Source organism: Colletes gigas, unplaced genomic scaffold, assembly GCF_013123115.1.
Source record: "Colletes gigas isolate AHSC1104 unplaced genomic scaffold, ASM1312311v1 Colletes_gigas_Sc00004, whole genome shotgun sequence".
NCBI lineage: Eukaryota > Metazoa > Arthropoda > Insecta > Hymenoptera > Colletidae > Colletes > Colletes gigas.
Window position 1 is genome coordinate 3,851,436 of NW_025106633.1, and position 26,770 is coordinate 3,878,205.

The following is a 26,770-nucleotide window of genomic DNA, read 5'->3' on the forward strand; positions in this document are numbered from 1 at the left end:
GACGAGGACGGCCGAAGAGGCGAAGGGGGAGGGGATAGGGGCCCAAGGTAGAACAACAGAGGAAGGAGGGCCCGTGAGATGGCGATGCGTGTGGGTTCAGCGCAGGGGTGTCGGGTTACCAATGAAATAGTGGTACCATTTTGTTTACAATATTGTCGGGGGTGTATCTGCCGGGTGGGAGAAACGGTGGAGGAAGGTCCGAGCCAGTATCCCGGACATTTCCACGGCTCGTTGTTCGGCCCGAACACCTTGTGACTTGTCCGCGCGGAGAGTCATGCGTACAAGGTCCACCACCGGGCCCCGAAGAATTATCTCTTTCTCTCCGGGGCCCCCGATGCCTCCACCGGTGGAGATCCCTCTCGATTGGACTGATTCTTACACGCGCGACCAGCGACGAGCCTAAATTGCGAATTCCGTCGCGTTCCACACCGACAAAGCAGCGCGAGTCAAACGAGCTTGTTCCCCGCCGCTGGATGACAGATTTATAGTATTAGATGGGACACGCGAATTTGTGTTTTCGGGCGAGTTCGATTCCACGATGGGCAGTCCCGACCCCGTGGAGGAGTTTCTTACGATTCGGATTTCTCGCAGAACTTTCGAAAGAATTTTATTTCGGCGCTCGATGCAGAGAATGGATCTCAATTTCCGAACGCACTTGCACATTGGAAACGTAAAATATACGTGGGATTTAAAATTTGATTTTGTGTACAGATTGTGGTTCTGTGTTTAAAAATGAGTCGAAAAGAAGGAATAACTTTTTCTTCTTCGAGGCTTTGTTTGCTAGATAATTGAATTTAAAAGTTGAGGAGGTGTGCGCGGCGATCGAACGCGGTTCTCCAGACGCGTCTGTCCATCGATCGCTGTTTCTACTTGCGCCAGCCCACTTTCGAAGTCGATTCTCTCGAAAACGGGGCCTCGTACGAAACAATGTTATTCGTGCAATTTTACTTATTTTTCCTCCCTCGTTCATTTCTGCGTACGAAAAATTTTTCACTCCAATTTTCTTCCCATATTTTAACTAAACTGAGACGAAAAGAAATTAACAGAAATTCGTTTTTGCTTAAAATTCGTCCAATTTCAGAGCAAATATATTCCAGGGTCGATATCGCGAGGCATAAATGCACCAGGACGAGGCGCCAATGGGAATCCACGTTGGAACGCTCCGATGCAGGAAGCGTCGGTGAAAATTGCAGGCAGCCGCGATTTCCACGCGGCGTTAAGATTCGCCTATCGATCTCGCCTCTAATCATATCGTTGCTAACGTCTTCCTCGGCGTTGCTCAGCGTACCGTGAACGACGATTCCGCCGGTGACTCGAAACCAAGCGGATCGCTTGACCCCGTGCCTCTGCCTCGTCTGAATTCCGACGATCCTGGCTTCCTAGATCCCGACGAACGCGGACGAGGAAGATCCGCGCCGGGATCGCCTAGAATTTGCCTCGCCTATCGGCTTAATCGGTGAATTAAACGTTCTCGGATCGTCGAAAGGCGTTAACTGACAACCGACTGCGATTCCACGACGGCTCCGCGGAAGCCTGAGTTTCTACCGGGTAACCGCTCGCCGTGAGAGCCTGGAAGAACGCGAAACCTAGAGAAATATTTTTCGTGCAATTTTAAAATTATAATTTCGACCGTTTCACGTTCTCGAATCATTTTTAGAAATCGAGGTTCTAATGTCTGAGAACGAATCACTGAAATATTATGTTTGTAATATTGTTTAAAATATTTGCACTTAGATTAAGTAAAAAGATTGACGATAATGGAGGGGTTGAAAAGTGATTTTCTTGGATTAGAATGGTATTGCGACAGAGATGCGTTGAGCTGTTAAATTTTTACTGGTTTCTCGAGAGATGAATTACCAGAGACGTTAACCCTCCCCCCCCCTGTTAGATGGAAAACGGTTTCGTCGGGTCGTCGACGAACGATTTACGATCGTGCACAGCTGGAAAAGGAGAAAGTCGAATCTCACGGGGCAGGCGACGATCGATCGGTGAATTCCGTCCTGGCCGCTTAATCCAACTTTAATTTGGACTTTACGAGCGTCGTTACCTGGTCAGCGCGGTGGTCCGGGCCCCGGTTTCACCTCTGTGTCCGTGGATTTATTTCGTGGCACACATTCGTGGAAAAAGGTCGTGTCGTCTCGCGTGTTATTCAAATGCAAACACCGACTCTAACTCAGTCGGTGACTTATTGGCCGGACCGATCGGAAATACGCGTCCGCGGTGATCGTGATTCGTGGATCGTGTGCCCTGTCGCGGACGAACGATTCTTTCTTTCGCAGATCGGACCTCTTTCTCGGATGAAAGAGTGAAATTCGCCCAAAAATCGTACGCAAACTAAAGTTTGATCAAATGGAGTTTGTTGGATATTATATTCGAAATATAATTGTTTGTATTCTGTAAAAATCTAAATATCGCGGTATTTCTAATTCTATTATTGTATGCAATATTATCTTCAAATAAAATACTGTTTTAAAATTGTATTTTGATTGATAAAATCATTTTCTGACTGTTTTTTTATTTGAAATAGTATTCCATCCAGCTCTGCGCGCATTCGCGTGTAATCGGTGTTTGGTGTTTCCCCGTTTAGGTTCGTGCTGATGGTCGTCGGTCGTAAATTTAGCCAGGGGGCCCGTACAACGCTCCGCAAGGAAAGGCTTGGACGTAAAACTAATCAAACGACTCGTTTAGCCAACTTTCCCTGGACGTGTGGAACCCATTGTCTGGAGACCTTCGAGGACTAAACAGTTCGAATAATACTTCGAAGAATAAATCTCGAAACTCATCGAGAGGGTACTCATCTATATTGACAATAAATTTTAAATGGATCGTACAATATATAAAAGACATTACAGATAAATTGCTTGGATAGCAAATGAAGACGAATTTTTTATTTTCCTCTTTCCCTAAGAATTTTGCATTTGTGTCACTTGAGAAATAAGTAATGGACTTCATTCTCGATATCTCGGTTACTATCAATTCTACAGAAAATTTATATACACCAGAAAACCATCCAAATTTCATTACTAACAATCGACTTTATATAAACTTTTGCTGCAAAATCAACGGTGAGCGAGATATAGTTCAAAGCATTGATCGCTAAATGTGTGTGTTCAGGAAACAGATCTTTCAGAGAGGTTTGGTTTCTATAACAGTGTTTCTGGCTGCACCTTGCCTCTCATGCAATTGTGTTACTTAATTTCCATAAAATTTAAATATACAGTTACTCGTAAAACGATCAGAAATTTTCTGTTTGCCTGTATATCGGCCTCGTTCGAATTAATTCTACAGGAAATCGATTTTTAATATTTTTCACAATAACTCGGTGAAATAGTTAATATATCGAGATTGCAGTCGACTCGAGGGTTGGTATCGAGCGAATCGCGCGGGGAATTTTCCAGGGCCCGAGATCGTAGGGCCCCACCGCGTCGGGAGGTGCGCGCGAGACCGCCGCGACACGCACGGAACATTTGTCAGACACTTTAGGATCTGTCGGGCCATTGTTTTCCCGTCGATTCCGAGCTCGGAAAGCACGGCTTTAACCGATGTTTTACACGCTCGATTCCTGGAACCGGATCCGCTCCATCTGGGATCCCAGGCTCGCGGCATCCGAGTTGCACGTCCGTCGTTGCAACGAGTGGAAGCGAAACGGGAGAAGAGGAGGCACGCATCGACCGACCGATAGCGAGAGAGAAAGATAGAAGGGAACGCGGAGGAAAGAGAGACTGCGCGAGAGAGAGAGAGAGGGCCACAGGTATACGTGGCCCGGGACTACGAGGCCCATTTCGCCTGTCAGGCCCAATTCCGCTCGGGTCCGGGAGCCTTGGGCTTTCTCCGTTCCGTGCGCCCTTCTGTAGCTGCAGTTTATGGCCGTCATTACCTCGATCGGGCACCGGCTCGGATTAAACGATTTGTTCGTATGCACGGCCGCTTTATCGGCCGCGTGTTTGAACTGGGACCCTCGCAGGGCCCAGCATTCGCACCGAAAATCCAGAAAAAAGCCACTTTTCGAAATCGTACGCGTTCCGCCTCAGCTCGTATCTCGTTTATCACTCTGGCTTATTATGGGTCGACCTAACGTTTCTCGTGCTATAATTTCGACAAATATCGAGAGTGTTAGGGGCAATTGGTCGACGTGTTAAAAAACACAATGCTCATGGGAGTTTCTATTTTGAACACATTGACCCTTAAGTGGACTTTCAATCTCAATTGAATGATTTTACTTAAGTTTGATTTTTATCTAATTGATAAATGGATATCAGCTTTCCTTTAAAGCGTTTAGAAAATAATGAACTAATGGAGGAGTATAGAAACTTTCAAATAATTACATTGACATATATTAAAATACTTAAGGGTTAATGAATGTTATATAATAGCTACTTGTCGAGACACAACGATATCAATTTTACTTACAGTTCTCTAACTGGAATTGATTGCAAAAAATCGAAGTTACTAATTGATTTACACCCTCAAATATGGCTAAATATCATATGATATATATGTCACGTTGTTTACTTAATTCATATTAAAGTTACCTTTGTAACCTCATTGTGATTATCATGTTCCACTACTATGTATGCTAATGGGGCGCCTTGTTTATTGAATAAACTATCTGCTTACACGAGCAATAAGAAAATGGATCAACTGGTGATCAATAATAACACGAATTTGATTTGATTGAATAAATAAAGATAATCTCAATATCGATGAAACGGTTGGAGGACTTCCGGGTGCGTCGTGATTACTCAAAAGGGAATACGAAAGACGCAAGAACGATCCGCCATCGGACAACTGTAAAGAAAACGTCGATTTACAGCCGTCCTTAGCCACCCACCGATCCCTTCAGCGACGATCGTTTCCGTGGATCCGCGCCTCGCGCCAGCCGTGGATCTATTCATCCCGAACGGCTTCTAAGGAATAAATTTATCGATCCCCGAGCGAAATTATTGGAATTACCGAAGCGGTGCTGTCGTGCCCGTCCCGCCGCGATACAGCCGTTAGCGGCCATTAACGGAGGCGCACTCGCGAGGCGGTTTTCGTCCTTGTTCGTCTAATTACGATCGTCCGCGGTAAATAAGCGTTCGTGGCACGTGAAAACGGCACGTAACACTTTTAGGGCCGCGGGAGAGAGATTCCGTTCCGATTACCCCGGTCGTCAGAGAAATACTCTGGACGCTGGCATTAAGCTCGAAGCCGAGGGACGCGGAATCGTCAATTACCCGTGCATCGAGCACTTCCTGAACGAGCCCCGGCACCGGAGAGACCCTGGCGTGTCCGAACTTCTTCATTCCCCGCCAGTGCACCGGCCACTTATCCTCCCTAATTTACGTGCGTCGTTCTTTCCTCCGAAAAAACACCTTTTCGTGCCGCTAAACACGTCCCATCGACGACCCACACCCTACCTCTACGCTGGATTTGAATGACAATGAAATCGTGGAACGACCGTTTCCATCGTGCTCGAGCGTTTCTGACGCGGGGCAATTCTTCCGGGGAATCTGTAGAGTTTCTGTACTCGCGACGAAATGATATTGTTATTACAAAATATCACTCGCGATTCTACCAAATTTACCCCTCGGGTGGAGATTCCTTTCGACTGCAATGTGAAGCACGAGGGACAGTGGTGGTCTCGGTTGGGTGTGTATGTCTTTCCAAATGGATGCCTCAGAATATTTGGCATGAATGTTTAAAATTCGAAAAATAAAAATGATTTCAAAAGCAATAATAGAGGAACGAGGTAAAATTGAACTCCCTTTTACTAAAAATCAATAATAATAATCCAAGAAAATAGTAAGATTCAATTGAAGCAACCTGCTAAACAATTGTTCTTTTTAATTTCGTTCGTTTCTTTTCATATACCTACATAATAAATATAGGTACATTTCCAATATTCAAGGTGTACAGCCACCCCTGGGAAAAATTTTAATGGTAGATTCTGGAGGCCAAAATAAGTTGAAAATCATGAATACCAAATTGTTGATTGAGGCTTCGATAAAAAGTTATTAACGTTCAAAGTTCCGCCTGTAGAAAGTGTGCACGCTGTCACAGATTACCGTTCTACAAGCGGAACCTTAATCGTTAATAACTTTTTAACGAAGCCTCGACCAACAAATTGATATTCTTGATTTTCGTCTTATTTTGGTCCCTGGAATCTACCATTAAAATTTTTCCCAGGGCCGTAAACCCTATCTTTTTCTAAATGTTTTCATGAGACGAAACATTTTCTGATTCATGATATCCGATTTTGAGTCTACGTACGATTAAATCGACCAACATGAAGGATAAACGATATCGATTCTCGCAGGTGTACGTGGGATTCCATGGCAGGGCCCAGCGGCGCCAAACAGTTTCTACGACTCTCGTTGCGTCGAGATATTCCACGCTGCGAAACCGGAGGTAATGATACGGTATTCCACTCAATCATATCGACTCCGCGATGAGTTCCGGTAATGGGCCCGCAATACGCCAACCGGTTTCCACGATTCTCCTCCCCGGTTCCAGCTATCTTCCAAAATAGAGCTAAATGATATACCATTTCGTGCAGTTGTATTAATTTCGACGATACGCTGAATTTCATTAGATTCTCGGATCGATCGGCGCTACCTTCTCCGGGCTGGTAAAAAAACGCTGCGAATTTGTTGGAGTCTCGAATAGCACTATGTATTAAACGTAATGATGCCAATCATGGCAACGATCATCGTCGGGAGTCGAGCGTGCCTTCGAGTGCTGTTAAGGTTTATCGACGTTCGTAGACACGCGAATCATAGAATGTCTTCGAGCGGAATTCTACGCGAGCTGGAATATCGGAAATCTTCCCAAACTCTGACACTTGGGCCAACGATTATCCACCGGGGGGATTTATGTCGCCGTTTCTACATTGTGATACTTGTGAAACGGTAAATCGATCACGTATCGTGGCCAGTTTCGAGTATTTCGTGTATTTCGTGGTTGGAATTTTTATTCTCGAGTCGATGGTTTGCCTGTGTTTCACGAAATTATCTGGAAATCTAGAAATTTGCTAGCAATGTGTACACAATGTTGTCAGAGTACCCTAATATTGGAGTATTTACTATTTCACTATCGATGTTTGAACAAATGAAGTTTAAGATAACCTGTTTATTTCTGTATTAAGGCTTCTTTGTTTATTGGAATCTATGTACGAAATTAAATTTCGATGCAATTATCCTGATAAATAAATTATTGAAATTGAACACCATTCCCCTAAAGATCCCACAATCACCTCCAATTCACGACAGATAGAGAAATCTAAAATACCAGGACTATTCAAAATCTAATTAGTTGGTCCACAATATCCAACAACTCTCACGGGTGGTATTTTTGTATTTATATATCTGTCATTATAGTTTTGAATTATTTTAGTATTTTGTATTCTGTATAAGTTTGCAAGAAGGTTAATATTCAATAATAACAACTAGAATAAAATATTAACGAAACGGGAGCTTTGTGGAACGTTGTCTCCACCCCTAAATAAATTCGTATCTTACATATTTCTTGTATTCTTGCATATCAAGTGCTATTTTGTAGTCCGTTGAGAATCAAAATTCCCCATAAATGCATAAATATCCGCAGTCTAATGATAACCAAACCAATCAAGATTACAATTTAAAAGTTCCAACGATACCAAGATGGCGTCGTCGATGAAACGTGGCGCGGCAATTTCAAATGCACGACGTTGTCGACGCGGTTCGACCGCAATGAAAATATCCATCAGGCGATGTTTTCAACCGGCTAAACATTGTACCCGGGTACTCGTGCGTCGTTGAGTACCGGTTATGACGAACGACCTGGCATGGCGGGGATACCGGGAGGATCTCGTTCCATCCCGAGGGGCCGAGGCGTTCTCCGTCTCTGGTCGTCTCTTTCTCGAAGGAAGTAACAGTATCCGAGTGGATGGATTCCGTGCGAGGTGTGCAGGGACCGTGTGGATTGTGTGCAGAATGAACGCAAACTGTGAGGGTAATTTGCAACACCGGCAATTTACATAATTAGCAGTTCTGAACTCGCGGCCCTCGACGACCCCCACCCTTCCCTCGGACCGCCTTTCCTTTTCCTTCGTCTGCTCTTCCTTTAGCCAACTCTCCGACGAATGCTGGGTCTCGTTTAGAGGATAGGTGTCCTTATCGCCCGGCGAACAACCTACTCCAACAATACTTATTGTTGCAAGCTTTATCGAGCCACTTGCTCGATCATTGTTCAGGATGACCGAGGTCTGGTAATTGTTGGGATCAGGATAATGACACGGGTGTGCTTCCCGATAGGCAAGGTTCCGACCGATAAGCTGTTCATTCGTACAAGAATATTCTGTAGATGTTAAGTTTAGATGACCATTGGCTGTAATGGCCGAGATGACCTTACCAAAGGTTTCTCCGAAGATCTCTGTAAATGTTAACTCGAGAGGTTTACGAGATGACCAATTGTAACGGTTGAGATTCAATGATATTTCAAGATTTAAAAGAATTAATATTGTTTACCTAATAGAGTAAAAGGAACCAAGGATTGCCAGACCAAATCCCTCAAAGTGATCACGAAAACGAAACTATGGTTTTCGATAATTGGAATCCAGCATAACCACAATTTCTCACTGAACTTATTTTCACAGCCTATCTATTTTCTTTAACATCTAATCTCGAGAATTAATAAAGATTCTTTCGCGCCCAATACATGGCCAACCTAAGAAATTCCTTGCATCACGACACTGACTTCCAACTGAATTCCAACAACCGTGACACCCAAGCCAAGAAATCCAAGATTTCGTGTAAGAATTGCCCAATGGCCAGAGAACGTACGACGAACATCGAACTAGAAACAATTCCGCCGTAGCACGGTCGGCCCCGTAACGGGTAAACAAATTTAGTACTGGCTCCATTCTTTTAATTAAGCCAGAAGACTCGAGACACCGTAGATCGTGGTATTCGTTAAGGAGTGACGAACGGAACGTTCCCCCGATGTACAGAATCCAAAAGAAACGTTACCTTTTAAAATCCCTCGACGTTGATTTCGGTCCGTGGAACGGAGATCCACGAACGATAAAGAGGATCGATAGGAGCGGAACGGCGCGCTAATTGCCAGATCACCGGGGTAATAATCGATTAAGAACGCCACGCCCACGAATATTAACGAGCCACGGCCGTGGTTTCGACCGGAAAATGGACTTACGAGCTGCCGACAACAGGCAAAAGAACGATGAACAATGAGATCTATTAATTGGCGATCGTCGGCCGCGTCGATTTGACGTGGTCTCCAACTGGGCTTAATTACCGACCCTCGGTCAACGTTCCAATTAACGCGCTTAATTATCGTCCCGCGAACGATCCGCTCGATCTCCGCCTCTCCGCGCCCGTAATTCCGATCGCCACGATTAATCGAACTCTTTAATTTATCGACGATCGTCGCGCAACTCGTCGCCCGGTGACGTTTAATTATTTTTACACCGGTCCGGGGCTCGATGGACCGTTTAATAACACGCTTAACGAGCAAACCGGCGAAATTGTTTTAAGCGTAAACGAGAAACCATTCCGATCGACGAGCGTGTCACTCGATGTTCGACGCTCCTCTCGACAGGTGTTGACAAATCATTCTTTAAATGACTTTGTTATATGTGCATCAATGTTGTGTGTACAAAAATATAGCGGTTCGGTCGAAAAAAGACACTGACAAGTTGTATTTTCTCCACTCTTCTTCTATTTCGTGTAATGACCAGAGTGGGAAAAACTATAGAATGCACTAATTATTATATTTAAGACAACCTTCCACAAAACTCCCATTTTATCAATTCTATTAACGCTAGAACTATCTACACTTAGATCAGGGTCACACGAGCATCGAAACAAAGTCCGTTTTTATGTTTTTCCTTGTCTTAGAATTGAAAATAGCCAAGACGAACACAGGAACGTCGATTTTGTCTGTCTTCGTTGTTTTCAATTGCAAGACGAGGAACAGCATAGAAATGCACATCATTTCGACGATCGTGTGGCCCTAGAAATGTATAATGCAGGGTCAATGAATGTTTATTCATTTCCTCATAAAAAACTACAGTAAATTTTTATTAGGAGTCATTCTGACCATTTTGGTAGCTCCAGTGCTAATAAAAGTATGAATTTGCACAAAGATTCATAGTCTACCAACGATTTTAGGTTTTTCAAAGCATCGATCCTTGTGTTCCCAATACCGAATTACCGAAAATCGAACGAAAACGGTTTCCCAGCGAAACGAAGGGAAACGGAAATTGGGGATCTTGAGGACCCCGGGGTCGAAGAGGTTCGGGGTTCAGCCATTAATCGTAATGATAAAAGATCGCCAGTGCACGGCGGTAATTGGCGGGGTCGGCGCGAAACAACGCCCCAGAATCGTTGGTGTTAATCGACGTCCATCGAAATTCGACGATCCAACGACTTTTCAATAATCGGTATGGAAATTCTGCACGCGAATCCGTCGTCGCGACCGTGATTATTGGCACGCGTTTAACCGCTACCGCTGACAAATCGTTTCCACGGAAGTGTCGTGAGTCCTGGTCGCCTTCCCAGGCCGACGCAGCCCCCCCGATTCTTGTCGATAATCGCTTTATAATCGCCGCTTTCGGGACGAATAATTACGCCAGCCACGGCCAGGCTGGGCCCCCCCCTCGTAATTAAGCACCGCCGCGTCTGGTTTCGTGCCCCGAAACAACGAATACCGACTACAAAGAGTCGTTATTTTTACTCCGACGCCGAATTCGCCGCCTCCGTTTGGCCCCGCGAATTTCTGCCAGACGCTTGACCCTAACGTGCACTTACCGGTTGACAATTTAATGGCCCCTTGTCCGACCACAGACCTCGAGATTTCCTCCCTTTTCGACGTTCCTTCTAATTCGCAGCTACGAACGTTCTTCAGAGTTTTGTCAATCCGTCTGGAAATTTGCAAAGGAACGAATAGGGGAAGGGGATCTGCAGGATACGAATTTAGTGGATTCTTTTTACTTACACCGGTCCTTTTGTATGCCTGGAACCAAACGACTTCCGATTCTTCGTGAAAATTGAAGAGTGTTGGGAATATGTTATTTCGAACAAAAGTTACGTCGTGGTGTTAAACGGAGGACAGTCTTGAAATGTTATCCATTATTCGATAAGAAGTCTATTTGGTCCCATGAAGACGTCCACAATTTTGCTGAGCGACGATCGTAAACTTTAAGTCGATCCGTAACGCCGATAAGTGGCTGTTAAGGAATTACTAAAACGATTGTTCGGTTAGAGTCGTTGCTCTTAATGGCTGTCCATAGATTCGTATATCTGACTAGAGACAAGGAACGCGGAGATACGTTTGGTACTCGATGGCGAAAGGTCGAGATATTCTCAGCGACTCTCTTACTTTCTACGTTGGAAACGAACGATAACCAGTCATTTGTTAAGTAGCATAAATTAAACGCAAGATTTTTCTTCCTTGTTCTCCGTTCGATAATTTATGGTTTTCGAGTAACTGGACGCTCTTCGACGAGACTACGTTCGTCGAAGCGTTAGCAAATTTAAAATCAACTTTAACCGAATAAAAATCTGTAAAAACGCGAACGTACAATTTCGCAGAAATCGCGGTCTGTTTCCGAGGCTGGTGAATGAAACGCAGTCGTGTATCGTGAAGAGATGATATAATTTATTTCGCTATATCGTTAGAACACGAACCGAATCTTCCGATGATCGTACAATCCTACGCCTTTGCACGTCGAATAAAATCACAATTCTTTTATGTACAATGTATTTACAAAACGGACCCCCGAACGCGGCTTGGTAATCGTTCCTTTCTCGCCTCGAATTTTCCCGGGCCCCCCTTGGAACGAACGGAAGTAGCCGTTCGCCAAGGAGACCGGAAACGACGATACCACGGGGAACGATCGCGATCGTCGCCCGTCGCCGACGCCCAGGCGTCCCAACTAACGTTCTATCGATACAATAATTTAAATCGTCGTTACATTTCGGAGACATCGATCGACAAAGGGGGAATACTGGTCGCTCGTGGGACCCACGGTCGGACCCAATTTTACTCGCGAACAACCGTTAAAAATCTTGGACTACAAAAATCAAATCGAACTATAAACGAATATCCAATATTTCTCTTCAGGAGCACAACTATCTGAAAAAGCAAAAATTCTGATAGAATTATAAATAGTTTTCGATGAAAAGAAGAATCTTTAGAAAATTACCTCTTTAACTTTGCTCTATGTTTCCTTTCTCTTTTTCTTTTATCGCTTCTCGATGGATTCGAATTCATTTTGAAAACGAGTCTGAAATTTCGGTTGGTCGTTCAGAATTAAGATTGGCCCGACCACGGTTGGGACAACGACGTTAAATACAATCGCAAGTACAACTCGATTTTACACTGGGATTCATCTCGCTATGGGTACGAAGTTTGGCACTCGCTTTCAGCATCTTCCTCTTCCTCTCCACACGCACTCACGGACACACTGGCACACGCACATTCATTCGGTTTTCGTCTTAGGGGCTTGCTCTCGTCGTGATCGCGCGCCTCTGTCAAATTATTTACACGGTCCCGGACGAGATCCTTCGTCCTTTTGAAAGGAGGCGCGGGACGGCTGATCCGCCTAGGATCACAGTCTACGATTCTTCTCGATATTTATTTACACGATTCGACGGGGTACACGGACCGTTCTATGGCAAGATGCGAGCGCGTCGACGACGATCAAAGGGGTGAAACAACCCCTTCCCTCCAGGGATGGTCGAATTTCTCGTCTGAACAATCAATTTTCTTCGTATCGAGCAGAATTTTTTACTGGGATTTAACGCGTTGATCGTCGAACCGAATCATATGAAATTTAATAAATTGCAATATGGCGTTCCCATTAAATTATTTTGTCTCTTTTTCTGTCACCTGAACATTGTGGCGATCGTGCGTGTCATAGCACATCTTAGACTTCTTCTTTTGACTTTCTTTCAACCAGTTCGGCCACCAATTATTTGCTCAGATTGCCCTCGAAAGCAACTCGCGACTCGTGACTCGCACGGAATCAGGAGCAAAGAAAGTACGCAAGAAAATTTACTACGTTTTCCCCCGGAGAGACGTTTCCTGTGTCTTTTTTTGGAAATCGATCGAGGAACTATGGTGAAAAAAGAAGGATGAAATGAACGTCGGAGACGGAGGTCGCGGATTCGTGGAAAACGCGAATGGAAAAGCAGGGGATGAACGGTCGACGAGTTCCTTTCGAACGCTCGACGTCGCCGTTTCCGCCGGAAACCCGACCGTTTAGCTTCGCCGAGCCTCGAGGAACAATGCTTCCATTACCCGGCGTTCGAGGTCTTCGAAACCTCGCGCCACTTCCGTCGATTCCGGAAACTCGACTCTCGAACTCGAGGATCTCGACGAAGGGACGGGCAAAATTCTTTTCCCCCAAACAACGAACGAAAGACGAACAAAAATAAAAGTGGACAACATTTTTTCCATTCTAATTGTTACTCGACGAAGGACGTATAAAAAGTTATTTTTCACTCGGTGACTGGTGACCAACGCTTCAAACTTCCAAGGTTAATTATTGTGTTACTCTTCCCATCAGATTCGATCGATTTTTTAATTTATTGTTTAGTTATTTGAGCGAAAGATCGTTCGTCGAATAAAAATTAGAATTCGAATTATAGGAGGAATCGTTTAACAACGAGCAAGTAAAAATGATGAAAACTATGTAAAAAAGACTTGTTTCAAAGGATGCAAACTATACCAAAAATTAAATTCCACGTACCTTTGAAAAGAGGGTAATTTTATCTGAATTTAGTTTGCCAATAAATAAACAATTATAAGTTTTAGAGGAACTTTGATTCCGGGGAGACCCGAGTAGCGCCATTTTTGGATACGGGGACCGCATCAGTCTTGCCAACAGGAGATCCAGACGATCGTGTCGTCGTTCTATCGTTCGAGGTTAAAATCTTCCGTCTGGAGTCACTTATTTCTAATCGTGCTTCGTACTTCGGTTTAATTCGGGCTCGCTCGAAAGGCGATTCCATCGATTCTTTTGCATTCTCCTTGCACCCTTCGCTCTCACTCGTATCTTCAATTTAACCCTCCATTGCATCAACTTTGTCTCGAAGAAGAAGTTATTCCAACGATGCAAACGAGCTTATCAAATTTTCGACATAATCGATTTACAGTTCGACTCAAACAGTGAACAAAATTTACGATTTACGTTGGCAGGCGGAGCTTATAGAAAAGTAAAAAAGGTGATTAATGTTACTGGAATGAGTCTTGATAAAAATAGTCAAAGGTCGAGATTGGTAAAGGGGCTCAAAGACAAGATAAAATTATAAGTTAACGACTATAAACTTTGTCCACTTTTCAGATCACGAAACCCTCGTTTATGAATTAAAAAAGTAAAGTTTTTGGTTATCGAATGCCCACGAATTATGCAATGGAGGTTTAAGATTTGCAGAATTTCCCGCAACTCCAATTCCTTTCCAGTGTTTCCACCGACCTGACTTCACACTTTCGCTCGACACGCTTCGTCCACGAAATTATCATGAATTACCAAAACGATTCCATGGAATTCCACGAACGCGAACGATTATTTACAAACGATTCTCGCTTCCGGAGGGGACACGCGTCGTCCACCTGCACTGGACGCTCCCCGATTTCGAGATTTTCACAGTCTTCGAGATTCGCGACACTCGACGATTCCATCGAGGCTACCCAACAGTTCTTCGATTCTCTTCAAACGACCCTCCGGGGAACTCCCGGGTCTCGCCATCCGCGCAATCTTTGGAAATCTGTAGTAAACTAATCTCTGACCCGGCAATTCCACCATGGGAAACTATTCGAAACAATTCCAAGTCACCGATTCCGCTCGAATCGTCGATTCCTCGGCCATTTTCCCGCGCGACTCCATCGATCATCGCGCGGCTCCGTCAGGAATCGCCCCAAAAATCCACGAAACAGATCCTCCGTTAGGATTCGACCGGAGCTGGGAGGTGACGATCGAACGATCGGATCTCGAGGAGGTTTCTCGTCGGTCAGACGGAACTTCCGGCGCCTTAGTCCAGGCACAGAACGTCTAGCTACGCTTCGGAACCGCTCGAACACTCCTCGGCCTCCGGATCGATGTGCTCCTCTTCCTCCTCCTCCTCGTGGTGATAGTCACCGGTCTCTTGCTGCCACTTGCTCACGTGATGGGTGTTTTTGTTGTTCGCGTTGTTGTTCCCGTTCCCGCCCCCGCCCCCACCCCCGCCACCTCCGCCACCCGATTGCTGCTGCGCCTTCGCCTCCTCCTCCTGCTGCATCCTCTTGTGCTTCGTTCGTCGGTTTTGGAACCAGACCTTCACCTGCAACGACAAAACCATTTCCCTTACGGTTAGCTTCTATTTCTAATACCTAAAATATGGGTTAATTTACCTTTTTAATTCTAGAGAATTTGTAGAGAATTGTAAAGAGAATTTGTTTTAAATATATACCAAATTAACCCCTTTGTAAATCATATTTACACTTTTACCAATCAAGTTTTCGTGGGGCATACAATTTAAATACGATTGTAGAGGTATTGCTTCGAAATGAAAATTTTATTGCACCAACACGAGATATTCATTTACCACTGAAAGTAGGTAAATTTAATTTGCAAAAGGGTTAATTTCAACTGTAAAACCTTGCAACAGCAATCTACCCCAGTTTCGAGGGGTTACCAAAGAGTTGGTAACGCTAACAATTTTGTAAACTATACAAAACAAACAGTCTACCATGACTCAGTGATTAGTAATCACAAGCTCCGGGGCTTACCATCTTCATCCCCCGCGCCCAATTCCCATTACCCGAGTGAATCGGTCTGCGAGTCCGTGCTCGTAAACAGTTTCCACCCCATCGCGAGACGATCGTCCGCGAGCATGATCCCCCGGACGTAGGCTAATCCGGGTCTCGTCAAAACCACGTTGGATCCGATGTTAGGCAAACATCCGTGCCCTCCGTACCTATTTTCCACTTTCGCCGCGACAATGCCGATTTCACGCGTTGATAGTTCGAAAATGGGAGCCCTTTCAACCCTTTTCTCCCGAAGAAGCGCGAACAGGACAATGTGTATCTAACAGTCAATTCGTGGACAATGGTTGGTTCTGGCTTTAGGAGTCTCCCCATCGTCGGGGAGTCGTTTCATCCCTTTTTTTTCCTCGCCGTGGGGTTCCGCGTCACTGACACGGACCATTGTAACCGGATACACCCCGTTTAAGGGTGGTTCCTTGATACACTGGGGCGGCTTATAACTAGTTGCCACTTAATTTGGCAAGCCTCGCGGAGGTCGAGGGTCGGGACACCCCTTCGGGGACTCGCCCCACGGAATCGATAGTCGAACGAAATGACGCGCGCCGAACCGTTTACGCTTTATTGCCACGCGATTTCAAGCGTCTCGTCGAGCATTTTTTAAGGGCTCCTCAATTTTTATTCCTCCTGTCTTTCAGAGATTTTATTTTTCGTTATATTTTCATGCACGTAAATGTTTAGGCGACGAAAAATTTGGGAATTTAATCTTACGCAATCCACGGTGAACGGGGCGACCATTTTACGGTGCTCAGGTTTGTCGTTAATAGTATAGTAAATCTTCGAGCCGCATGGTGTCGAGTTACGCTGATTCGTGGATGGTTGCAACACTCGGTAATTCGCCGAACCTCGCCCTTTCACCTTGCTTTCTCTAGCAATGTGTGTCACGTTTTCACGAAACTTATTTCATTCGAAAATGTGTACCGAAGGTGTGGACTAAAATTTCGTACGTTTCTGGGTGATAAAGTATCGAATTTCTTTTCATAAATAGAGTACAGTAGAGTTCCGATTATACGACACACGGGGTATATTTACTTCGACCATTCTTTGGTAAATATTATGTATATATATCGAATTTTTAAGAAAAATCGACAGGGGTTAGGTGCCAAAATTAAAAAATTTCAAATCATTCTAAAAAAATTATTTTCAATTGCGGGGGTCGATTACAATCATTTTTGGTTAACAGACATACCCCCAAAATCCTGCTCAGTTTCGAGAAAAAAATTCCTTACCGAAAACATAATATATACAGATTCCTTTTCATAAAAGAGTACAGGAAAATCTGAATAACTCAAATTTTGAACTAAAATCGAGTACGGAAATGTATTGTTGGGAGATAGAAAGATATTCCAGGCGTTGCAAGTACTTTTCAGTGTGAAATATCTTAAGTTTGAAGGCACCTTTGGTCGCGTGCACCTTTCCCACGGGTCGATGACGAAAATTCGGTTACACGGGGCGACGAAACCCGGCGGATGGGTGCTCGGTGGTCGAATAAAATCGCGTACGTCGTGGCGCGGCGTCGCGGCATAAATCGTCCAAGCTGCTGGAAGCTTTTATGCGATTTTTACAACGCGCCCCCGTAAAATACTGGCATCGATGAAGCGCGGCTCCACAGGGCTGACGGAGGGTAAACTCAGTTAAACCGAGTGTAAATCCAGCTGGCTGGAGTGTGTAAATCCAACGCCGAGGAGGGTTGCTCGTAAAGAGAGAGACAGAATCGGGGGAAGAGGAGAAATTGGGAGAGGGGTCGAAGGGGGTTGAAACGTCGAGCTGATCCCGGGGAACGGGCCACCGTATAGGAGGCGGAAAGGGGTGGCCGGGGTTTTCGCGTGCGTGAAGATCCGCCAATCGGGTTTCAGGACCGCCCGCGGTCTCCATGGCAACCCTCGGGGACAGAGGGTGATTACGAAATGGGGGTAACTCGATTAAACGTACGACTAGGGTCCTGCAGGGAGCGTTAGAAGCGGCCAGAGCCGTGGGGACAGGTTCCTGGGGATGAAGCTACCGCACTGTTAACGGGGGTGCTCTCTATTTGCCCTCTTAATCATCCGTTAAGTGCCACAATCCTCGAAAAGTTCCCTGGAGTAGGTACACGGTTACCACCTTGTTCGACGCGAAATTTCGTCCGCGACTACTCCTCGGACCCGCCATTAATTTCGAGGCTAATTGCTCGCGCTGGCCGACAGACGGCTCGTTTCGAGGCGAGATTAACCATGGGAAGACACTACGGTGGAACGGATATAATTAAATTTGTCTTTGTACAAGCTGTGTCGTGGAGAAAAATATGTAGCGTTTAAAGATAGTTTCTTGAAAATTACCACGCTATTATGTTGGTTAGAAAAAACTTCTTCCTCTTTCAGTTTTTCAATATAATTACGAACAAAATTCTGGCTAGTTTGCTACTTTACTACTTTGAAGTTGTGATATAATTGTGACCTTTGGAAAATATATTCTTTTCCTTTTAATCTTTAATACGAGCTTTTTTCCATATACTGTGTAAAGGATTTTGTAGAATCGCTATCATGAGACTTGAAGATTCGTGTAATTTCTTGACTACGAAGCGGCCTATCGACGCGACAAATTGCAAAAAAATCGTCCGTCAGTCAGCGTTTCGAAAAGGCACGAAAACAATATTGCAACGAAGATCCTGCATCCGCAGGAGGACGTCCGAAGTTATTATCCTGCCACGAGAGGAACAGATTGACAAGGTACATTGCTACAGAAGTAGCAATCATGGCATCAGGGGCAGCAAAATCATTATAAAACGATGTTGCAAAAGGAGTTAGTAAACGGTCGGCTCGAAGATCGTTAAAAGAAACTAATTGTACGTCTCTCCTCAAAGAAGAACATTGAAGATCGTTCGGTTTTTGCGAAGAAACACGAAAGATGCTACATTAAACGGAGGAAAACAAATTATTTGATCGAACGGGGATAAAATTAATCGATTTTCACGAACTTCTACAACTTTTTAACAAGCAGTTAAATATGACAAAGTCATTTATGGACTAAAATTAAATACAAAATAATGGTCAAATTAGACAGAGAAATATTTGGAAACAATTAAAAAAGTGATAGAATTTATGTGTATTTTTTTTCTAAAAGAAACGATGATTTATGATTTAAAAAATATCCCAAGGAAGAAAAATTCTGATAGTTTGATCGAATAGTAGAATGAATAATAGGATCACGGAGTTTTGTTTGATCAAAGTTGGGCAGGTAGATGAATGCGTAGGAAAGCGTACAATATATCAAGAGGCGATGTTCGATCCAGGAAACAACCTCCGCGCGATAATCATACCAACGATCACTCAAGCTCGAAACGAATCCTCGAGATGTTCGATCATAGACCAGCTCAAAACGGTCTGAACAGGATCGGTCGATCTCCCGAACCTCAAAGCTATCCAGCAAACGATCTAAACCGGGGATGGGAAACCCGCGGCCTTTTCAGCCGTTCGGGGCAACCATTTTGCATATTTTAAAGGAAACTGACATAATTTTTCAAAAATGGCAAAACAAAGTGCACTTCTATTCTTACACGTTGACTGCTGGACCAAAACTCTGATTTTAAACAACTATAAACTGCATAAATTAAAAATTTGTCTTAGTATCTACTCTCGTCGTACGCTAAAATTCATGAACTCTGTTCAAATTTATTTCCTTTAACGTTTCAGCTTGAGAATGAATTGTTTCAGTTCCGGGAGTGAAAGACATGGCTGTCGAACTTTTCTGTTCAAATTAGTAAATAATAAGATATCCTTCCATTCAAAATCCTCAAAATATCGGAGGAACAATGTACATCGGTTAATTTTGTTATTCTAGCTACACAAATTTGTAAAAAGGGTCGATTAAGTAGTATTGTTTAACCGACCAAAATTAGGAGAAAGGCCCAAAACGAAACGAACGGGAGTTGCGCGAGCAGCGGGGATATTTGAAAATGTCCGTCGATCGGATGCCCGTGGAGGCAGAGCAATTGGCCCTGGCGGCCAATTACGCCCGCAGTCCGTTATCAATCGTCGGAATTTCCGAAACGCAAATATGGACAGGCATCCCGAAGAGCTCGTCAGGTCCGCGACTCCTTTTCCGACGATGCTGTTTCGCGCAGGTGCCGCGACGAAAAGGACGATCCCCGTCGCGGCGGGGTCCGTCCTCGCGCACCTGTGCGTCCAAAGCGGACCGACGGCGAACGAGGAGGACCGTCACGAGTCCCCGGCGTTCGCGTATAAGGTGTTCACCTGTCACTTAGACGCGTTCCAGGAACAGCTTCAATTATGCGGCTCCCGCCGGAGGCTGGTCGCTCGCTCGCTGGCGGACGTGATCGCTTTTCCCCCGGTGCGGTACACGCGTACTCTCGTTATCTCACGGACAGGATCGACGGACGTTTCAACCCTCGCCGACGTCCTCGCGCAATTTTTCGCGATCCCCGATCGCCGCGGATAGATATTAACCGTAATCCGTAATCCGCGCGGTAATTCGATCGATCGGGCGGCGCGAGAACGCTCCGCGAGCACGTCGAGTTCTCGATCGGTTATCTCGATCCCGCGGCGAGCCGTTCCCATGCCATTATTTTTGCCGAACTTCCAAACGCAGATGCCCCGTCCGTATCCTCTACCGATACTCCGCGCCAGAAGACCTACAAGGCCATGCAAGTTGATCCCGACCATCCATCGCCGATTAGGCTTAGGTTTCGCTCTTCCCCTCCCCACGAACGCCCCCTGTTGCGGTGCCTCAACTCCTGATAACGCCAAATACCCGGCTAACTGCTTCACCATTTGTACCATTTTTTTTGTTGGAGCTTCAGCGACTGCTGATAAAGCCAAATACCCGGATAACTGCACACTCTTTACTGAGAGTTTCTTATGTAAAATCTCCCTATCACCATTCGTACCATTTGTGCCATTTTTCTGTCGAGATAATTCGCGAAAGTTTTTTTCGATTTGACGCGTCCACCACAGCCCAGGACCTTCATTTAACATAATATATAACTAATTAGACAAACTTACACTATCTGTTACTGAGGCCAAATATACGAAAAAAATTCGTATGAACGTAATATTATAAACGCAGTTTGGCCCCACCCTTTTTGGACAGTCTGTACATTTGAAACATACGAACCAAGTAAAACAAGCATTCTTGCAAACTAGCACCCATACGTGTCGTTAGATTACGATAAGAAACATCGTGTGACGCGTATATGAAGAAATTAGAAATTTTTGTCAATTTTGGAGCAATTTTTTCCACCTTAAACCGCAGCTCCAAGTAAACCAGTCTACAGAAAATGGTTTAAAAAAACGAAATCGACGAAGTTGCCTCGGCAGCCCGAAGCTCGACCAATAATGAAACTCGCAGAGGATCTTCCGGAGGATCGCGATAAAGTTTCGCGCGGCCATTTTCTCAAATTTATTGGAACCTCGGTCTATAAATTGCGCGAAAGTCCCGGAGCTTTAATTATAATAAAACCTGTTGGATTATTTAGTGCACAGGGATTTATGCCGCAAATAATTGTCTGTGTTTCGAATACAATATCGAGACACACTTGGCTAATAACACTCGGCTAATGGCGGTCTTTACACGCGTGTAGTTAAAGACAGAGTGAGCGCCCGCCCAAGCTCATCACAATACAAAAGGAAAAACATATACTGCGATATGAGATGTCGCGATTTGGGTAATAATTCGTCGATCTATCAGTCGATAAACTAGGGTTCCATATAATATCCAACGAAACCCGTCTGGCTCGCGTTTCGAGACGGTCCGCCAGCATCGAGATCGACGAAAAGGAAATAGTGAAGCACAATCGCGGTATTAATTTCCATTAGCGAATATCCAATTTCCTGCTGCAATAAAAAGAGCCAATCGGCGCGCACGCCGGCAATAAACGTAATTATATTTAACAGGGAACGTAAAGACTCCGGTAGATTAGGCCTCCAACGCTCCCCGTTGCCTTTCTTCCCCTTCTTTCGCCCCTTTTTTTCTCCCCCCTCTCGTGCCATTGACGCTTTCTCGCGCGACGGATCGTAACGAGACCGACCAGACGCGGCCGTAATTAGAGTATCAATTATCAATCGGGTTTAATTAAATCCCGTATTGCGTTTCGCGACGCGACCCGCTCGTTTCGTTCCTCTTGTTCCATCGACTTCGCGCGGTACAATTTTTCTCGACCGTTCCTTTCGTTCCATTAAATTGCCACTGTTGTTTATTATAATGTCTCGTAGTCGAATGGGGGAGAACAAATTCAAAGTTTAACGCTGCTTCTCTGCAGAGTTTGCTCGAAAGATAATCCGAATTACATACTCGTAAAGAAGGGTAGTTTATTCTATGATATCAACTATTGCTTAAATAAAATTGTTGACGACGTTTCACGATTCTTTGCAGGATCGACGATTTTCCCAAAATCATTCCTGTGACGCAACCCCCAAAATTGAGCGACAAGAATTAAGCAAACCAACCCCCCGGGGGAGGGGGGGGGGGGGAGGGGTTGAACGACGCCAGTTCGAGCGGATACGATAGAATAACAGGCGAACGAGGGGTTGGGTTTCGTTTTTTTCCCCCCCTCGTTTCGCGGGGACGAGCCCCGAATAAAATCTCCGGGGGTTGCATCCCCGGGCCAATCGCGACGGACGACGCAGTTCCGTAATCCCTCGGGGGCTGGCCAGTCACGCTCGAAACATTATTTTTAATCCCCCGTGCGTCCCGGCGATCCCGCGGCCCCACCCCTCCCGATCGCGCGGCTAAATAAACTGGACGATATTATTTTTCAATTGTCGACAGCCACGCACACGCGCGTCCATCCTCGTGTTTTGTTAGGACGAAATTGAGCGTGATCGAGCGTTCGAGGGGGAGACAATTTCACGCGGATATACCATTCGCCGGAACGCAAACGTTTTATTACCGATGAACAACGGGGATTGCTCTTCCTGGACCGGGCCTTTGTAACGGGCCCAGAAACGATCGCGTGAGACACGTTCGAGAGCTCCGAGAGCATCGTTTCGAAAAAATCAGAGACACGAAGTTCTTTGCACTTCTCGATATTTCTTCAAAAACGAAAACAGACACGTTCCAATATTTGAGATTCAACTAATTTTCAGGGTACGAAAAGATATGCCCTTATCACTGAATTTTGTTTGCTTAGTACAAATGTTACAATATTTCAGTGAATCTCGACTACCAGTCAGAACATTAATATTCTAGATACGAAAATAATTGAGAAACAGTTCGTATAAATGTATGTATTATTTGTTATCGAATTGGAATGAGTTTCTATCGGGATGCTGCAGAGCTGCAACGCGTCTCTTTAGTCGAACGATGGACCCACGCCATTCAAAGGATTTAAGACGCGTGGAACTGTTGATGACGTCGTTACTACGATACAATGCTGAATCGACACGCGAGAATCGTATCGACACCCAATGCCTTTTGTGGCTTCCGTACGTTTCGAGAGTTCTGCCATACTCGAGAAACCTGTAATCTCGCCTGCACTACTCGTCGTTTTGTTTTGATAATTATACCGGACCTGTTGCCAGTTTCAAGAAACTAATGACGGAAACATTCGCTGTTACGTGCAGAAGGAGCAGCGAACGGGCGAAATTTCATTCGAATAACAAATGGTGGACGAAACCAACGGTACCACTGATTTCCGGTACTGCAGTCGCCCATTTGGGTCTCTCAATTTTTAACAATAAACAGTACTTGGAAAATTCAAATGTAAGTTTCTTCTATTTCTTGAAGCACGATTCTCCAAATCCTAAGCATTTTAGTGTCGTTTTTAACACGTTAAAGACAAGAAATACACAGAAAAAACACCCTTTTTGAAGGACCTTTACTAAAATTATCATAACTTCTGAAATATTGAATATTTTTCTGTGCAAAAAATTGTACGTATTCTCCAAACATAGATCTAAATATACGTGTTCAAAGTAAATACAAAAATATTTCGGTGTTTACCCTCAAAAAATTCCAAAGGATCGCTAATAAATTCCGTACTAGAATTAATGTTTCAACCCTTTAAGAAATTTTTGTCACTGAAAAATGAGGTTTCACCAATTGGAATAAAGACTATGGTCGACTTGCGAACCACTAGTCAATTTCATCGCGCGAAGAAAGGTCTCGCCGATACAGGGGGGGTGAATCGCAGGGGTGGACGTTTCGTTCAATCGAGATCGAGCGTCACGACGGCGTACGGGGACGCCAATTTCGTCGAACACACATTTTTTTTTCGCCGTCGTGTATTTACCGACGGGATCGCCGGCTTTTTTCGTCAATAAAACGCCTGGAGTTCCGCGGGGATTAAAAAAGGGGGACGATGTTTTGCTAACAAAATGCCGAGCGTCACGTTTCGAACGAGGGCGCGACACCTGCGTGGATTAGCAGCGGCAGGTAGGACCTTCACAGAGAGAAAACAGCGAACCAATATGACAGAAACATTGATCAAATATCGATCGATCCCGTAGCTAATAAGATCGAATATTTATACACGATAATAAGCAAAGTAAAATTTTTGTAATATTCCAGCGACAAACCATACATTATACCTAACCTTTTATCATTAAAAAATATGAAATGTTTCATTCTTTTTTTCAAATCCCTTAAAATAAATAAATAAAACATAGAATCTAGATTACCAAACCTGTGGAGATTCCACGTGCATAATCGGATCATAGATATACTAATGATTGAAATTTCAGGAAAAGGTAGAGGACTATCGACACCTGGGAGTCTGCTTTGGGAAGAAAACGTGTAATACTTTAGTGGACAAAGAGTTATAGCAGGGAATGGAAAGCTAGGATCGAGGCGAACGCAATTCTCGTCCCGAAGTGTAACGATTTCTTCGCTCGATCTCGAATCGACTCGAGGAGCTTCCTCGAGAGGCCGAGGCCGACAGTATGCACACGAAGTCGACGACACACGACAGTGACATGCCCGGATCGTGACGAGAAAACCAACGTTCTCCCCCCTCTGCGCCCCGTTCCATCCAAAAGGGATGAGGAGCGAACGAGAGAATCGGCTCCGACGACGAGCACCGCGCCTATCGTTTACGCCGATCGTTCGAATCGGGAATCGTCCGCGTTTCGGCTCTCTTTGACCAACGGGGTGGACCCTTTGAATTCGCCGATCGTTTCGAGACCCATCGGCCTCTTTCGGGAATATGACTTTTTCGAAAACGAACCAAACTTACTCTTACACACACTATTACTGTTCACGTTCTCTATACATCGTTTGTGATTATTCTTCTCAAGAATACAATAAAAATTAGTTGTCATCTCTTTTTTATAGTAACAAAATTATACTACGTATTGTACATGGCATGGCAATGGGAAATTGAGCACTTTCACATTGAATAAATCAATTTTTAATCGTTGATGAGAGGGTAATTTGATTTTCTTTAAATAATCGTGAAAAACGACAAGTAATTATTATACGAAAACTATTGTAAATTGTACTATATATGTTGCTCTATATGATCAGACAAAAAAATTTCAGTCAAATCCTAGATACTCAATTTTGTTCAACCTTCCCTCAATCACATACTTATTTCTCCATATTTTATTAGTCAATACTATCGAGGCTCAGTCTATCAAGAACACAATAACAGTAACATGTAACGACTAATTTTTTAGAATGTAAATACATTGTTTTAATACCTACAGTTTGAAAAATCAGATTTCGTTCGATTTGACGCATCGTTTCCCCGAAAATCTGACAAGGTGGACGAGTTCTATCAGCGGATCGTGATTCCAGCGATCGAAACGCGCAAGACCAACCAGGAATTTCTTAGCGAGCAAAAGGGAAACGTTCTTTTTCGTCGAATAGCGCAATTATCGCGCGCCTTGCGGTCGAAGCTCCTCGCCGGAGACTTTAATGCAAGCACCGGTCCACACCCGGTTCCCTCGATCGCGCGTGGAAATGGCCACGGCCGCGGCGATTCGCATCTGTTCGCCACTAATCGTTACAACGTATTTACCGGGCATTATCGAGAGCTGTTTCGCGTCAAGACCAGTTCGTGTTTACGAGCCCGCTTATCGTGCCGCAATAAAAACGATATTGCTTGTCTCGTTTCTACGGTTCGCGAGCCACGGTAGGAGGGTGTATCCCTGGGAAACAATGGGTAATTAAAACGGCTGAATTTACGCGGCGAACGTTACCTCCTTCTCGACCCGCGACACGCATCTTTCGTCCTTTATCTCTGCTCGACGACGCGCCAGAAAATATCGCCTCGATCCACCGCAGATACCATTCAAAACTCGACCGCGCAAAATTATTCCGTCGATGCGATCCTTTGGTCGAACAATTTTTTCGGTCGTTTTTTTTCGTCTTGGTTCGCAGAAATTATGCTAATCCGTTCCTATGTTTCCGCTCGTCGATATTTAAATTCTACTGGACACGCGTAGCTGATCTTTCTCACGACTGACCGGAGAAACATTTTCACTTTTGTTCCGGTAATTTACACACGGATTCAGTTATCATTTCTCGTATTGAAGTGAAATATGACGATGTTACTTCTTTCGTTGTTCTCGTATTTGAAGTGAAACATGTACCTACGATGATGTCAATTGTTTAGCGTTCTTTTAACGCGTTAGACAGTGATGTTTACAGATAATTTCCAGTTAGGGGAGTGACTTGTTTCGTTGTCCTTTGCAACTGCTTATTTGCCCAACGAGACGTCGATGGCTAAGAAACTAGAGTGAACGACGATAAATGGATCGAAGTGCGAGGATACTTTGAACTTGGCGGACCGACTCGAGGCGGAAGACGGTGAAAAATTTGCGTGTCGACCGGTTCACGTGTTCGCGGAATACGTTTCGTTCAGCGACTCGCGGCGATGAATCACCGCCGGGTACCGTACGGTTCTCGAAATTCCGCGTTCCTGCGGCGACGAAACGCGAAGGCAAAATGAAACGAAAAAAAAGAACTATGGCCGAGAAGGACGCGGAACGCGATATAATATCTCGGGAGGCTGCTATTCCCGGTCGAATCGCGTACCCTTTCGCCCGGTGTA

General features: G+C 44.6%; 1 protein-coding gene across 1 annotated transcript in view; it reads right to left on the minus strand.

Moving 5' to 3' along the window:
• Positions 1-15,038: 15,038 nt before the first annotated feature.
• The window catches only part of LOC122405213 (homeobox protein EMX1-like), a 41,585-nt gene continuing 29,853 nt past the window's right edge, over positions 15,039-26,770 (minus strand). The window contains exon 3 of the mRNA XM_043409774.1: positions 15,039-15,302. Within this exon, the coding sequence (XP_043265709.1) occupies positions 15,039-15,302 (264 nt within the window). The remainder of the gene's footprint in view (positions 15,303-26,770) is intronic.